This window comes from Choloepus didactylus, chromosome 8 (assembly GCF_015220235.1).
Source record: "Choloepus didactylus isolate mChoDid1 chromosome 8, mChoDid1.pri, whole genome shotgun sequence".
Lineage (NCBI taxonomy): Eukaryota > Metazoa > Chordata > Mammalia > Pilosa > Megalonychidae > Choloepus > Choloepus didactylus.
The window spans coordinates 14350734-14366491 of NC_051314.1; the positions used below are offsets into that span (position 1 = coordinate 14350734).

At 58.1% G+C, this 15758-nt stretch overlaps 1 protein-coding gene across 3 annotated transcripts in view; it reads right to left on the reverse strand.

Moving 5' to 3' along the window:
* CACNA1I (calcium voltage-gated channel subunit alpha1 I) overlaps nt 1–15758 on the reverse strand; it is a 113272-nt gene that overhangs the window by 51908 nt on the left and 45606 nt on the right. For all 3 annotated transcript variants that reach the window (XM_037845787.1, XM_037845786.1, XM_037845785.1), the window contains 2 exons: nt 15269–15366; nt 1097–1256 (listed from right to left, as the gene is read on the reverse strand). In XM_037845787.1, the coding sequence (XP_037701715.1) occupies nt 1097–1256; nt 15269–15366 (258 nt within the window). The remainder of the gene's footprint in view (nt 1–1096; nt 1257–15268; nt 15367–15758) is intronic.

Consider the following 15758-nt stretch of genomic DNA (forward strand, 5'->3'; position numbering starts at 1 on the left):
AGACTCCCATGAACCCAGTAAATAAACTAACAAGCAAGATTGTTACAGACAGGTAAGTGCCAAGAAGAAAACAAAGCAGGATAACAGAATAGAGTGTCTCAAGGGTTTGGGTGGTGAGGGATGGCCTCCAGGAGGGGTGATGTTTGGGCTGAGGCCTGGATAAGGAGAAGGGGCAGACCACAGACCTACCCAGGGAAAGATCCGGGTGGGACACAGGTTGCCTCTTGATCCTCATCTCCCCACCCCCCAAAGCGGAGAGCTCCTGCCTGCATGACACATTTTTGAAGGCCAGGCCAGGAGAAGCTTCCCCAGGCCCTGCCTCAGGACCTGTGTCTTCCAGGTGATTGATGCAAGCGTAAACCCACACACACTCACAAGACCCTTACCCACAAGGGTACCCCGTCTCGGGCCAACCCAGGTGCCCCTCCACTCCCCCACAGCAATGGACCGATCAGGCTGCAAAGGAGAAAGCTCAGCCTATCCCCATGTGGTGGCCCGAGGCCTCCATGACAGGCACTGGCAGGGGCATTTGTGACCAGCTCCCAGCCTGGCGGCTCAGCTTCTCCTGCTTTTGAACACCAGAGGGCTGAATGTGAAGTGACCTTTTCTTGATGACTCAGAACCACCAACAGGAATATCTGTGCTGAATTAGAGCCAAGTTCTGTGTTGGCTTTTGAGGTTTTCTGTCTTCTCTCTCCCTGGAGTATCCCTTCCTCCTGTGTCTTAATTTCCCTTTCCCTCCCACCCAACCTCCTTTAAGTTTGCTGCTCCCACTCTGTTGGCCTCGATTCCCAATTACCAAGGAAGTTAAAACTGTATTAAGTAAGAGTCACTAAGAGCTAAGTTAGCATCTAAGGACATATTTTAGGCTGGGACTTTGTGATTGCAATTTTGATTGCTCAGCACACTCACTGGAGGGTCCAGTCATTGGAGACCAACTCACCTGGGTCCATCCCTTGACCTCTCTGGACCACTGGGAATGAGAATTAGGACCAGGTGTTCAACGGGGAGCCCTAAGTACCTGGAGGGCTGCAACTTTGCTGCCCCAGGTACAGCCGGCCAGGAGGGCCCCTTGGGTGGTGGGGGCTGCACTCACATGGTGAAGTTCTCCTCGAGGAAGCAGCGGTTGCGCAGCAGGCCTGCCCAGAGCTGCACACCAATGATACCAAAGATGAAGAAGACAAAGAAGCAGAGCAGGAGGACGTTCCCCAGCATGGGCAGTGTGTCCAGGAGCAGGTTCACCAGGATCCGCATACCTGGGAGGGGGCAAGGGTGGAAGGATTATCACCCAGGGAGCAGAGGTCCCAGAGGTCCCAGAGAGGAAAGAAAGAGGGAGAACAGGGTTAGAGAAAGACGGGGGCAGTGGAGGGAAAGGCAGGGGCTCCCTGGTGCTCCCTTCCTGCTCAGTAGCCTCCCCATGGAAATGGCTCTGAGCCCCGCTCCACTTACGCAAGATGGTGGATGAATAAGCAGGCATTTACAGAGCAACTTTTATGTGCCAAGCACTCTTCTGGGCATTTGCACAAATATCATCTCCTTCAGTCCTCACAACCCCATTTTACCCTATTTTATAATTTACCCTATTTTATGGCAACTGGAAGTTCAGCTAGGAGGTTCACACAGCTGGGAAGCCACAGGGTCTGGATTTAAATCAGGTGCCTTGATAGCAAACCTAGGACTCTTTCCACAACCCGTAAGTACCAGGGCATCTGGGACTGAGGCTGGCTCACCTCAGATTGCCCAGCACCTGCACAAGGTGGGCCCAGCAGATAATCAATGAATGTGTCCTGAATGGCAGTCACTGGTCCCCCTGACCATGCCAGGACATTCCAGAACCAGCCAGAACCACTCTGCTTGCTCAGCCCCACAGCATGATGGAACCAGGAGGTACCCCCAGAGTCAGGCCACCTTCAGAAGAGCTGTGGGTGAGCTCAGGGACTCAGACCTGACCCGATGCCAGGAGAAGGGGCCTTTTCCCTTCCTGAGAAACAGTGGTGATGAACCAGACAAGCCAGAGGCTCAAGGAGAAAATGGGGGAATAGAAGAGGAGACAGGAGTCCCCAGAGATGGCCACAAGGGCAGACATGGGAAGGAGAGTAGAACATGTGGGTGTTAGTCACATCCTGGAGAGCTGGATGTCCTGAAAACCAGGCAGGTAGGGAGAGAAAACCTGTGGAAAGAATGCAGCCTCTGGATTTAGAGACCTGGGCTCAAACCCTGGCCCTGCTGGTTGTGACCTCTGGGACCGGTGGCCAGTCCCTTTTCCTTTTGGAGGACAAGGCCCCTCAGCAAAGGGTCCCAAGAAGACAGCAGCCACCCTGCAGAGGTTCCCAGACTCAGGGCCGTGCTCCAACTCTCAGCAAAGCCTGGGGCTCCCACCCCATGGGGAAAATGGAGGACCAGTGCCAGCTTCTGCCCCCCGCACACACTTAGCACTCTTCACACCTGCCTCCCCTCCCTCCCTTCGGCCCCCTCCTGCCCAGGGCTGGCCCATCAGCACCCTCACACCTTCTCTGTGCAGGCTCAGGCCCACTAGGTCTCCCAGTCCAGGTGATGTCTGTCACCTACTGCCATGGCTTCAGGTACTGTCTGAAGGTCACTACTCCCCTTCTGCAGCCTAGACCTCCCCCCTGAATCCACCACATGGAGATCCAGCCACCCAGGTCATCCGTGGGAGAATCCAGTGTGAATCCAGGTCCGTGGGTCACCTCTGGTTTTCCCAGCACCCTTTCCCAGTCTGATGAAAAGAGCACCTGGATTTTCCTGGGGAAGCCACTACTCCTCCATTTCAGTCTATGTGGTTGGGTAGGGCTGCCATGGAGATCACATGACCAAGGCCTGGCCAATCAGCCTCTTCCATCCCCTGATTTGCTCAGGGTGGGCATGTGACCTGAGCCAGGACCAATGAGCATCAGCCCTGGGACTCTTGCTGGAACTACAGGGAAAGAGAAGCTCTCTTTCAGCAGAGGTTCCAAGCTGGAAGGAAGCAAGTCTGGAGCTGCTGGGACCATCCTGGCTCAGGAAAGCAATGCTTGCCCAAAATTGAAGCCACCCCAGGGGAAGCAGAGCCCAGAAACAGAAGGAGATTCTGACAGATGGCCACTCTCTAGAACACAGATCTGAGCGTGTCGCTCCTGTGTGTGAAAAACTCTGAGGGTTCCCATCACCTACAGAAGCTGCAGTTGGTAGGACCCCTGGCAAGGAAGGAGTCCATGGAGGAATTCTAGAGGTCCATGAAATTGCTGTAACATATGCAGGTATAAAGCCAAGAATTTTTCTGGGGAGAAAGTCCACACAAGTGTCTGCATTCCCAAGAGGAGCAAGAGCTGGTAGATCACCCTTGAGCACACACCCCCATCCACAGTCCTGTGGGGTCTGTACCTGCCCAACTCCCTAGCTTCATCCTTCTCTCTCACCAGTTCCCACCCCATGCCTAGCAATATCAAATTATTAGAAGTTCCATAAACATATCCAGTGATTTCACACCTCTATGCTTTCACTCATGCTGTTCCCTCTTCCCGGAACACCCTTCCCTCTCTCCTCTGCCTGGAAAACCCCTTTTCAGCCACCATAGCCCAGTTTTCTTTCTTCCTGTGAAGGCTTCCTAGACCCTTTCTCATCCTGACCCAGGAGAAGGCATCTGGGCAATCTTAGCATTTCAGTCCTAGTCAAGTCTGCCGTGTATGGTTGTACAGGTTGCATACTGTACAACCTAGGAGCCCCCATTCACATCAACATCTTCTTCTCCCAGCCCTGGTGGCCAGCTGTCTGTTTACCCTGATGTCTCCTCTGCTAAAAGCTCCTGAGAGAAGAGCCGATGTCTGACTCATCTCCGGGTTCCCAGAACTCAGAAGGTCCCGGCCCAGAAGAGACGCTCAGTCAATATTTGATGAATGACTGCTCATGAACAAATGATGGAATAAGCCAGAGGGAGAATGGAAGATTGGAGAGGGGGGGCTGGAGGATGGGGAAAAGGAGGACAACAGTGGCCCTGTCAAGATTTTAATTTATTCCAGGGGTGATGCTGAAGTGGTTATTAACGAGGGTAATTATTTGGGATTTGCATCACAAGCTCTGTGTAGAGTGATTTCCAATCAATAATTAATGCCCATCCCTATCGCCCTCCCCATAAAACTAGGTCAGCCTCCTTTCGGGAGAGGCAATGGGGCGTCCTTGCTGGCTGCTTCCTCCACCTGAGAACAGCCCAGGGCGAGGGCTCAGTGCCCCACCTCCCCCACACGCCCCCCAACAGGGGAGTGAAGGCACTTGTCAGGGAGGGAAGCAAGAAAATAGGACAGGCGCCTCGTAATCCATCCAAAAGTTCGGTCAGTCATTGTGGGCCCTTCATTCAATCATTCATTCATTCATTCATTCATCAAGCACGTAATAAATACCTGCCACGTGCCAGGCACGGTGCCAGGCACACAGGAAATGCAAAGACAAATGAGACCATTCCCCACCCCCTCAGAGCTCACAGCAGGGGGACAGAGGACCAAAGAGTTGGGAACATAGGACCATGCGGGGGAGTTGGGGCAGCTCAGGAGGGTGCTGAGTTGGGCCCTGAAGGATGATGGGAGCTGGCCAGGCAGAGGGAAGGGCATGGACATTCCGAGCATGCGGTGAGGCCGTGCTTGGTGGCTTCTGCAGAAGTGGGCCCATAAGGAGCCTGGGGTTCTGTTCCAGGTAGCTGGTTGGGGCAGGAGCAGGGTAAGCAAGTAGAGCCCTTGGTCAGCTCTGGGGCTTTAACAGGGACGGGGCCATCCCGGAGGCCTGAGGCAATCCCAGAGGGCCAGGCGGAGGCCACGGGAGGATGCTGGATCAGAAAGGCTTCAAGGACGCAGCCCGACAGGGTCCCAGTCTGGCTGTGCTCCTGAGGCTGCTCCCCTGGGCCTAGCCTTTGTGGCTCAATTAATTACATTTCCCTGGTTCTTGAGGATATTGAAATTCCAAAAGGCTTCTGAAAACCTGCCTGGCTGGCATCCCTGAATGGCAGCCCCAGCCCCCCAACACACACCCCGCCATGGAACTGGGCCCCGCTCCCTCCCCGGGTTCCAGGGAATCCCAGGGCCATGGAGCCCAGGCATAATTGGCTAATTAGGGACTTAGAACGAGTCCATCTCTGTGCCAGGGAAAAGGAGGCAGAGGATTAGGGGGTCAGGGAGGACCCCGCGAGGCCCACGGCCATCCCCCTTCTAAGCCCAGGTTCAAGCGAGCCACTGAGGCAGGTCGGATGGTCACAATCTGCCCCTGGTTCCCCTGCCACCAGCACACAGTGAGAGAGCAAACGGGAGAGGGAAACAGGAAGACAGAGAAATGGAGACAGAGAACAGAGACAGAGAAGAGAGTGAGAGAGAGGGAGATGCAGAGAACAAGTAAGACCAAGTAAGAAGAGCAGGGGGAGGTTAGGGATGGATAGATGGATGGGTAAATAGTGGAGAGGGGAAAACGGCCCTCAGGACCCACCACCATCTGCCTCAAACCATCCTGTCCACCTCATCTCCCTCCACACCTTCCTCCAGCCAAACCCTCCTCCTCCAGGCAGCCTTCTCTGATTCTCACCCGAGTTACTCATGGAGCCTCCACCCTCTCTTGGGATGGGCTGACCTGGGCCTGCTCTCTTAGTGCAACTCGTCAGGCTTTCAGCCTGGGGCAGGTGGCAGGGGGGCGCTAAGAGTGTGATTGAGGGCCCTGCTCACTCAGCCGAGAAGAGGAAGGGGACCCTGGAGTCCCCAGGATATCCGATGCAGCCCCATCTCCACGGACACTCGGAGCAGCGAGCCCTGGGACAGAAGATGCGGGTCCCAGCCCTGGCTGGGCAGCCTCATCCACAGAACCAGCCAGCCTCACAGGAAACCTGCAGGGCACAGAGACCTCAAATGGGAGAACCCCTGAAGTCAGAAGCCTCCAACAGTCCATCCGTCCCCACAGGAAAAGGGCAAGTCCTTACCCCTCCTGCCCCCCATCCCCTGCTCAAAGGTCCCCCCACTCTGGCCCTGGCCTCCCTTGCCAGCCTCCCCCTCCTCCCAGGTGTCTCACCTGCATGGGCGGCTCCGGCCACAGGGGCAGATGCCTCTAGCTCCTTTGCACACACCCTGCCCTCCTCCAACGCCCTCCTCCCCTGTGCAGTGAGGGATCTTGTAACTGCTGTGCTGCCCAGTTCCAGATCTACTTCCCCAGGCAGGAGGGGTCCACACTGCCAGGACCTTCTACACTCAGCCACACCCACCCACTTCCCGGGCCCGGAGGGCCCAGATGCTGGCCCGGCTCCAGCCCCGGCCCGCGCAGAGCCTGCGCCTCTCCTTCTGCAGAGCCTGGCTGAGTGGTCGCCTGTTCTGGTCCCCAGGCCACAGCCCCGTCCTCCCTCTATCTCGACACTGACTACCCTGGGTGGCCTTTGTCGGGCCACAGCTCTGCCTCCCCCTGGACACCGGGAGCGCCCTAAGTGCAAGGCCCAGGACTGGGTGCTCCAGGTGCTTCAATGCAGCCCAGGGCCGGCAGGGAGCCGCCCCTCGGAGAACATCAGCCTCAACAATGAACGTGGGATGGGCGAATAGATTCACTCAGCAAATATTCATCGGGGTTACTATGCACTGTTCTAGGCTCTCAGGGTACATCAGTTAAATTTAAAAAACAAACAAACAAAAAAACCCAGATAAAGTGCCCTTGCCTGCCTGCAGTTTACATTCTAGTTAAGGATAAGGAGAGAAAGACAATATACAAGAAACATCATAAACAAAGTAAATATTCTTGTTTGTTGGGTGATAAGTGCCATGAAAACAAAAAGTAGAACAGGATAAAGGGGATGGAAATTGCCAGGTTGGGGCACAGAACAAGCAAGGGGGCAGAGAGTGAGTGAGGGGGTTAGAGAGCGAGGGGTGGTGGAGAGGCAAGGGGTGCAGAGCCGGTGAGAGGGTGCAGAGAGAGCAAGGGGGTACGGAGCAAGTAGGGGGATGAGGAGCAGGTGAGGGGGGCAAAGAAAGAGTGAGTTGGTGCAGAGCGAGCAAGGAGACGCAGAGAAAGTGAGGGGGTGTAGCGTGCGGGGGTCGGGGGTACAGAGCAAGTAAGGGGATGCAGGGAAGTGAAGGGGGCGTAGGGTGAGCAGGGGGTGCATAGCAAGTGAGGTGCACAGTGAGCTGGGGGGTACAGAGTGGTCCAGGGGGTCACAGAGCAAACCAGGGGGTTCAGAGTAAGGGCTGAGGCCGGAGAGGGCACGGGCAGAGCACAGCAGGCTGCCCTGTGAGGGTCCTGGGCTTCTGCTTGGCTGAGTGTCATGGGAGCTACCAGAAGGTTCTGCGCAGAGGAGAGACGTGATCTGATGCAGGTTTTGAGAGGATCCCCAGCTTCTGGGTGGAGAACGGACTGGGGGAGACCAGGTGGAAGCAGGGAGACAGGTGAGGAGGCCACGGAGATGATCCAGAAGAGGGCAGGGGCTGGGTCCCGGCAAAGATGGCAGTGGACGGGGCATGTGCTGGATTCCAGGGGTGTCCTGGAGGTCGAGCCAAGGGACAGGAAGTGGGATGTGGGAGGAAGAGAAGGGTGGAGGGTGACTCCCAGGTTTGGGGCCCAAAGTGGGGGGTGATAAAGTGGCCATGGTGGACAAGGAAGGCGGGAGGGGAGGGGGGCTCAGGAGCACAGGTGGACACGTGGATTTGGGGTGCCTGGTGCACACCCCATGGAGTGGCTTGGTCACATATCGGAGCCCGGGGTTCAGGAGGAGTCTGAGCTGGGGCACTGGTGCGGGTGGCATCAGGCCTCTTGACTCCAGGGCCAGGAGCCTGGTGGCGATGGATGTCGGGTGGGTGAACTGCTGGAGCTGCCCAAGTTCTCAGCCTTTTGGGCCGGGACCCCTCGGCTAGAGCTTCTGCTCTCAGGGAGCCTGGGCAGCAGCCAGGCAGGGAGGGCCCCTTGGTGGCCAGGGGAGGCCCTGCAAGGAGATGGCACGGGGAGGGGGGCTGTGCTCCGTGATGGGCATCTCCCCTTGGGGTTCGGGCTAATCTGTCAGCCCAGATTAGCACGGCCACCCTCTCAGGCCAGCTCAAGTAGAAAGAGCCGGACACGTGCCAGCCTCCACTGGGGGCACAGTCTATGGCCAGGAGGAAGGGCCCAGGCCAAGGGCCAGGGGTGCTGAGGCTGCGGCCTGGTCACTGGGGCTCCCCACTCTGTGGGGTCTGGCCAGGTCAGAGCAGGGCACTGGGGGACTGGGAGAGGCCGTCTGCTGCTCCTGCCATTGCCAGCGCCAACCAATCAGGGACACAGTGGTGCCACGGAGGCTGGGCCGGGCGGCATGTGGCTGGCCCCTGAGGTCACGGCTGCTGGGCCCATCCCAGCCGGGGGCAGAGGGGTGGCCTGTAAGTTGCTGAGGGGGCCTCAGCTCCGACTCTGACAATAGAAAGCCAAACCCTGGCCAGGGAGCACCCCTGCACCCTCATCCCAGGACAGGACCCTCCCCAAGCTCTGCCCTGTTCTCCCACCAACTGGGGCCCCAAACAAACTCCTACTCGTTCTTCAAATACCCTGCCCCCTCTTCTCAGAGGCCTCCTCGAGGTACACGCTTCTGCCCCTTCCCCTCTGTCTCTGTTGCCTCCACCAGCACGAGTCCCTCTGGCCTGGAGCTCCCAGCTCATGTGTCTGCCTGTAGGGCAGGGAATGCTACAGAAATCTTCCTCACCACCCCATATCCAGCCCAGAGCCCGGCATGGGGACCCCTCAGTGGATGTTGTTTCGGATGAGTGAATGAATGAGTGAACAAACGAATACCTAGTGGCCACTCCCTGATTCAGGGTCCCTCCCAGGAACACTCTCTCCTGGTTTGTAGGGTACACATGACCCCAGGGAGGCTGCCTTGCCCTGCCCCCATCTCCATCCCCACTCTCCTTCCTGTTCCCAACGGGCGTGCTAACCAGATGTACTGGCCAGATGTTCTCCCACACTCCACCCCCATCTCTTTCTGGAAGGCAGTGGCCAAGGAGAAACTGGGCCCCTCCGTTTCTTCTCCCCTCTTTTCTCTCCCTCCCTTCCTCCTTCCCTTGCTTCCTTCCCCAGGGAGGCTTTGGGCCTTTCTCCCTTTGGGACGGCCTGGGAACCTCCTGTGGGTGGCTGAGAACAGACACAGCCTTGAAGTCCGAGCTGTGGCCTAGGGTAGGCTTTGGGCGACCCCATAACCTTCTTCAGCTGCCCACCAAGCCCCAAGTAAACACATGCTCTAAGTGAAAATGCTGAGTTTGCCACACAAACCCAGCTTCAAGGCGAGTCTCCCAGCTCTGCCTCCATCCAGATGCCCCTCCCCCCACACCCCACCCAGGCCCTTCCCAGAAGGAAACTTGGGGCCCTCCTCACCCCTCCTCAGTGCGACTGGCCTGACCAGGACCCCCTTTAGGTGGGCACCTGCCTAGGAAAGGCCCAGCGCAGGCCTGGGCACGGGCGAGGTGCCAGCCCATGAGTCCACGGGCTCCTCTGCTGACAGGGAATAACAGGTGCTGGGTCACGGCGGGGTAATTCTAAGACGGCTGACTCTGAAACCGATTCTGTACAGACAGGAACCAAAGCCAGGGAAGAATCTTCCCCAAGGTCCCGCAGCCAGTGAAACAGAGGACCAAGGATCTCTGCACCCCAGATTCCAGGACCCTGCGGTCTGATCGTGTTGAGATCCTCTGTGACTGAGCAAGGTTTGTCCCAACACCCTGGGAGTGTGAACCACTCCATGACGCCTCCCAGGGTGGGCGGGACACCGACGAGGTCCGCCCCTCACTGAGCACCCAGCAGGAGCAGGTGTCGTGCAGGCGGTTTGCTGCCCCCTCCAAGTAAACGCGCTCCACAGTCTAGCAAGGGAGGTTCAGGACCCCCATTTTACAGATGAGGATACCAAGGCACTGGCCAAGGTCACAGAGCCGGAGACAGAGCCGGCTCACGCCATGGCAGCGATGCCGAGAGGGCCATTTGGGAGCTCCTGTTACCCACCTGGCCCTGCTCTGAGCTCTCCCCGGGGACTAACGCACAGGCAGCTGCCAGTTGTCGTTCTCGCTGTACAGACAAGGGATCCAAAGCAAGGGGAGAATCTTCCCCAAGCAACAAGCTCTGTTCACTGGCAGGGAGGCTCTGGGCCCTTGCTCTGACTAACTCCCGCACATCCTGCCTCCACAGAAGCCCCGACCTGTCCCCAAGAAACTCAGCTCCTGCCTGCAGTGGAAGGCGCTAGGGTCTGGAGCACGCAGAGCTGAGGGTGAGGTGGGCAAGGAGGGGCCGAGGGGCCCCTCTCGGCCCCTCTGCTTTGACCTTGGATGTGGGCAGGGGTCTTTGCTGATGCCCTTGCAGACAGGGTTTGTGGCTGGCATGCCTACAAGCTAAAAGGAAAGGAAGGAGGGCAGTGAAGCAGAGCAGAAAGCTCTGGGGTCATATTAGCACAGGTTCAAACCCTATCCCTGCCCCTGGCTAGCTATGAGGCCCTGGGCAGGTTACTCAACCTCTCTGTGCCTCAGTTTCCCCAACATGTTGAGCATCATCATGGTACCAACACCCCAGGGCTGCAATGAAGCTGAAATGATTGCCAAGTACCGTGACAGGATTGTACTAAGCACTTGAAATTACGGATGTTTATCATTATTCCTAAATTCCCAGAAGATGTGAGAAATTCTCCTCCTGCCTCTCCCTGATGTGCAGTCAGTCCCCTGTCCAGCCACGCTGTTACTGGAACAGACTCCTCCCCTCCACCTCTGCACACACCAGTCCGTCTGCCAGGAATGCCCTCCCTGGTCCTCTGAGCCCGGTGAACCACCTTCCAAAACCAGCCTGATGCCAGCGGCTTGGGGAAGACGGATGCCCACACCCCCCGTCCTCAGTGCTCCAGGCCCTTTCCCCTAAGAGCGGCACCTCTGATGGCTCCTGCAGCCAGGCTCTGTGCTCAGTTCTTTACACACACTGTGGCATTCCGTCCCCACAAACCGAAAGAAAACTGGGATTGTTAACCTCATCCAGAGGTGGAGAAACAGGCCCAGAAAGGACCCTGGCTTGTCTGGGTCCCACTGTAGGTACGTGGAGGCACAGAGACCAGGACGGGGTCCCTCTGTCCAGAGCAAAGCTCCAGTTCCCGGTCCTGCAGCTGGGGCCTGGCAGTGTCCTCCCGCACAGCATCATCGGCATTTCCCTCCCCAGTGGTGATCCCTGGCCCTGGGAGCGCCTTCTCCACTGCTCTGCATTCTCCCACCCCAAGCCCAGCCCAGAGGACCCCTGCATGGGGGCAGGGCTGTTGCTGAACCAGGGACTGTGAGCAGGTGGAGAATTTGGAGAGGGGGCCAGGCTCAGCATCCCCCCAGGACCAGCCTCCTTCTCCACTTCGTAGCCCTGGCTGGGGGATGCAGTGGACCAGCCACCCCAGAGCACTGGGCTGAGAAGGCAGGGCACTCAGCCGGCCAGGCCTAGGCAATGAAAGCGCTTTTCTTATTTAAATGGCTCAGCCAAGGGGCTCTGAAAAGGACTGCAGCAGCTTGAAGGGTATATAGGCTGCAAGGGGAGAAGATGGCTAGTGCCAAGAAGGAATATGTCTGGAGGTAATCTAGCCCCATCTTGCCGATGCCCAGAGAGGGCAGTGACTTATGAAAAGTCACACAGCAAGCAACCAGGACCAGCTCCTGGCTTGCAGACTGGTGCATTCTTCTTCCCTCCCCAGCTTTCCCCTTCCATCCAGCAGAAGCTGAGTGCCTGGGACACAGATCTGCCGGGGTGAGGTGGTGGAGGAAGCTCTGCAAAGAGCACCACGACTTCCAGGGCCCCCCATCCATCCCAAAGTTAGGAACCACATGTCTAATTCAGTCCCTCCCCACCCCCCACTTTGTGCAAGTTGGTAAACTGAGGCCCAGAGATGCCAAGGGACTTACAAGATCACAGAGCAGGCTCGAGGCAGAGCTGAGACCAGAACTTGTCTCCCCTGACACCCCAATCGAGTCTTTCTGGTTGATCTCATTGAAATTTTGCAGGGTTTGCTGTGTTTTTTAAGCTGCAGGTACTCCCCAACTCCCCACAGCTTTGCAATTAAAAACCCCATAACTTGACTTTGCCCATTGTCAGCCCTCTAGCTTGCCATCTAGTGGCAAAACCAAAAGCCCCGGGCTATTGCTGAAAAGAATGGTTCCAAAGCAGAAGCGGCCCTAAAGATAAATGGAGAGACTTTAAATGTTTCTGGGAAATTTTATCTTAAAAATAAAAAAGGCCACCATGTAACCCTCTCTAGGAAGCCCTTCTGAGAGCCTGTACCCACCCCCCCCCAACATTCCCTGATGACTCTGGGCAGGGGACAGGACATCTGGGGGAAAATCTGTCATCCCTGTAAAACCAGGGGGCTGGACAAAGGGACTTAAAAGACACTCCTGCTCTATCAGCCTGAGGTTCCCATTGTTAATTAAATTAGTCATGAAAGTGAATTTATCTTGAGATCCCTTCCAGGTAGAATGATGTGTGGTTCCTAAAATCTCAGGGGTGGGGTGGGGTGGGGTGGGGGTGGGGGAGGGTGTCTTCCGGGTCCTGGAGGGTTACTGCTCCTGACAAACTCCCCAAGAGCACTCGTCTGCTGGAGGGGAACTCAGACTCCAGGGCAGGAAGCAGACACTCTCCCGGGCCATGCTATCAGCAGGAAGGACACCCCTGTGGGAGGACCCCGCGCTCCTCCCTGGCCTCTCTGGACCACAAGCTCACATAATTGGAGCCTCCGGGAGCACCGGGTTGACGGGCACAGAGTAGCTGGGCAGGGGACAGGGTACAGCCCCCACAGGCGAGGAGCCGCTTTGTGAGCCCCTCACCCAGCAGGAGGCTCACCTGGCACACAGCGAGATGCACCCTCCCAGGACTTCTCCGACTCCCAGATGTCCGGTCACATTGCTCCCCTCACCCTGGTCGGCGCACGCAGCCTGATAGGGGGCTTAGAAGATGCGATCTGCATACACCCCGATGTGTGCAACCCGGGCCGTGTGTACATGCATCCCTGGGAAGGGTGGTGCCTCCCCCCCAGCACAGGAATGGGGAGCGCTGGTGGTGGGGGCCCACAAGAGGTGGGCTCCCTGCCCCAGGCCCTCCCTGCAGAGACCCCTCCCGTCCAGCTGGAAGCTGGGCTTCCCCGACTCTCCTGGACCTGCCAACAGGATCCCGGAAGCCTCTCCCACCTGCTCCGCTCCATCCCACCCCTCCCAGGCCCGGCCACCGTTTACCCACCCACCTAACAGGTACTCTGCATCCAGCTCGCCCCACCACCCGGATCCTCCACACTTCTGCTGGGGGCGTCTCTAAAACACAGCCAGGCTGCTCCCCTGCTAGCCTCTTCTGTGGCTCCCACTGCCCTGGAGGTACCGCAGCTCTCCAGCCTCCCACCCACTGCAGTCTCCGCCCGGACGTGCAGTCAGCAGGCAGGTTCTCCCCTCAGGCCTTGGCGCCCGCCGCCCCCCAACCCCACCTGCACAGCCCACCCCTGCTTGCCCGGTTGGTCCCTGCTCTCCCTTGGGTCTCTGTCAGAAACCACCTTCCCGAGACAGCCTCCTGATCCTCCCACCCCGTTCTCCCGGCCTCGCCTCCCATGGGCTCTACAAGGCCCGGCACCTCTCTGAGCACTCACGGGGCACAGGACAGCTGCCCAGTCCTCCCGCGAGTGTGTCCAGTCAGTACACATTCACGGAGCACCTTCTACGTGCGAGGCGCAGCTCTGGGTGTAAGGAAATCCACCGAGGGGCCAGGTTCCCAGGAGACCCAGGAAAGGGGGAGGGGCCCGAGGGACAGGAGCCTGAACTGCTCCACCCCCTCCCCCACTGCTTGGGTTCTCGTCCTTCACCCCCCACACCACCTTGCCTCCAAGACCCTCTCCCCCAGGACCCTCAAGGCAGCTCTCAGTACCCCCTGGAGGTTCCATCACACCGAGGTTCATGTGTGGGGAGGTGACCTTGTAGGGATGACTTTGAGACCCCTGCCCCACCCCCAGCCCGTGTCTGGCACCCAGGGGACCTGCCTGCAGGAGGTGGCCTGGCCTGAAGCCCACTCCATGCTCTGTCCAGCAGGAGCCAGCCTGGCCCTCTCTGAACAAAGCAGGAGGCAGGCCACTTCCAGGCTCGGCCAGCACTGGCCACCTCCTACTCACCTCGCTCCTCAAACATCCCCGAGTGTGGCCTCCACTGAACCTGCAGGCCTGACCAACCCACTCTGCAAGCCCAGGGTCAGGCCAACCCCATGGGGCACCCGTGGCAGACGGACTGCAGAGAGGTTGGCTGGGTGAGGCGGGTGACAGGCCTGGAGCTGGGAACTGGTGGGGAGGGGCAGTGCTGACTGTGGACGAGGAAGAGGGGCCGGGAGCATTTCCTCTTCTGCAGAAGGGGAAACTGAGGCTTGGGCAGGGAAGAGAAGCAAGTGTCCAGGTAGAGCCAGGGAAAGAGCCGGGCTTAGGAGCAGACGGACTTCCACTTAAGTCACCAAATTGCTGTGTGACCTCGTATAAGCTGCCAAACCTCTCTGAGCCTCACAGAGGTTGTCGAGGGGATAAAATCAGCCATCACAGTATGTCAGGCTTTGGCACACTGGGGATGGTAGGTGGTCCCCAGCCAGGGCCCTCGTCTTCTCCTTCCCCTGATTCCCACCCCATTCCTAACTTGGGGCAGCAGGAAGAGCACAGTTCAAGGAGTCTGGAGGCCAAACTGGTTCCTGCCTCTGCTGCTCACAGGCAGCGTGTCCTTGGGCAGGTGACCTCAGCTCTCCGAGCCTGAGTTTTCTCATCTATAAAATAAGACCAGCCCCACCTCCCCCACAGGGTGACTGTAAAGCTCAAAAGAGATCACAGAGATGAGAAGCTTTGAAAACCGAATGCCACTGAGCAGACAGCAGGGCTGGTTGTTACAAGATAACCTCTCTTAGTACTAGAAGGGTAATGAGTGGGTAGATGGATGGACGGATGGACAGATGGAAGGACGGATGGATGGATGGGTAGATGGGTGAGGGGGCAGGTGGGTGGGCAGTGGAGCTGGAGTTCTAAATCAGTCGGCACAAATGAGGAAGCCCGGGATTCACTACCCCAGGGAAATGCCTCAGATGCCCCACCTTGAGCTAAAGCTTGTTTCACACGCGTCCCCACCTTGACAGCCTGGGAAGATCCCCGCCCCCCAGGGAACCTCTTGTTCCCGCATGCTGCCATTGAGCTTTTCTGGGATCAGAAGTGTCAGGCCATTCTCCAGCAGGGCCCCCATCAGTGCAGCCTGGCCCTGGAGGGAGAGAACGGGGACGGGTGGGTGGCCTGGGGCTGACTCACTGGGCACTCGGTTGATGGCTTTGAGGGGCCTCAGGACACGCACGGTGCGGATGGCCGACAGGTTGATGTTCTGCAGGTCCAGGGAGTACTCAACCATCCTGCGGGAAGACAGGAGAGATGAGTGAGGGGTGCAGCAGGAGGGGCAGCGGGGCCGGGGGCAGGGCAGTGGGGGCTCCAACCACCCAGGCCCACCCAGGTGTGCCCACACATGCCTGGAAGGAGTGAAAAAAGGGCTCCAAATCCCGCCCTTGGGCTGTTTCCCTGGGCCTCGGTCTTCTCTCTAGAACAGGGCTGGTGACAACTTACTTCCTCGACTGTCGTGAGAGTTCCAGTCAACACAGCCGAGGGACACACGGAGAGGCGGGAGAAGAGGCCTGGGTCCCCAGTGCATGGCCAGCATTGTGCCAGGGGACTCCTGCCCATCACGCCCATCCAATGACCTGTCACCCGACTCAGCCCCGGCCCCCAGAGTGGCCCCTCCTGGCGCGGA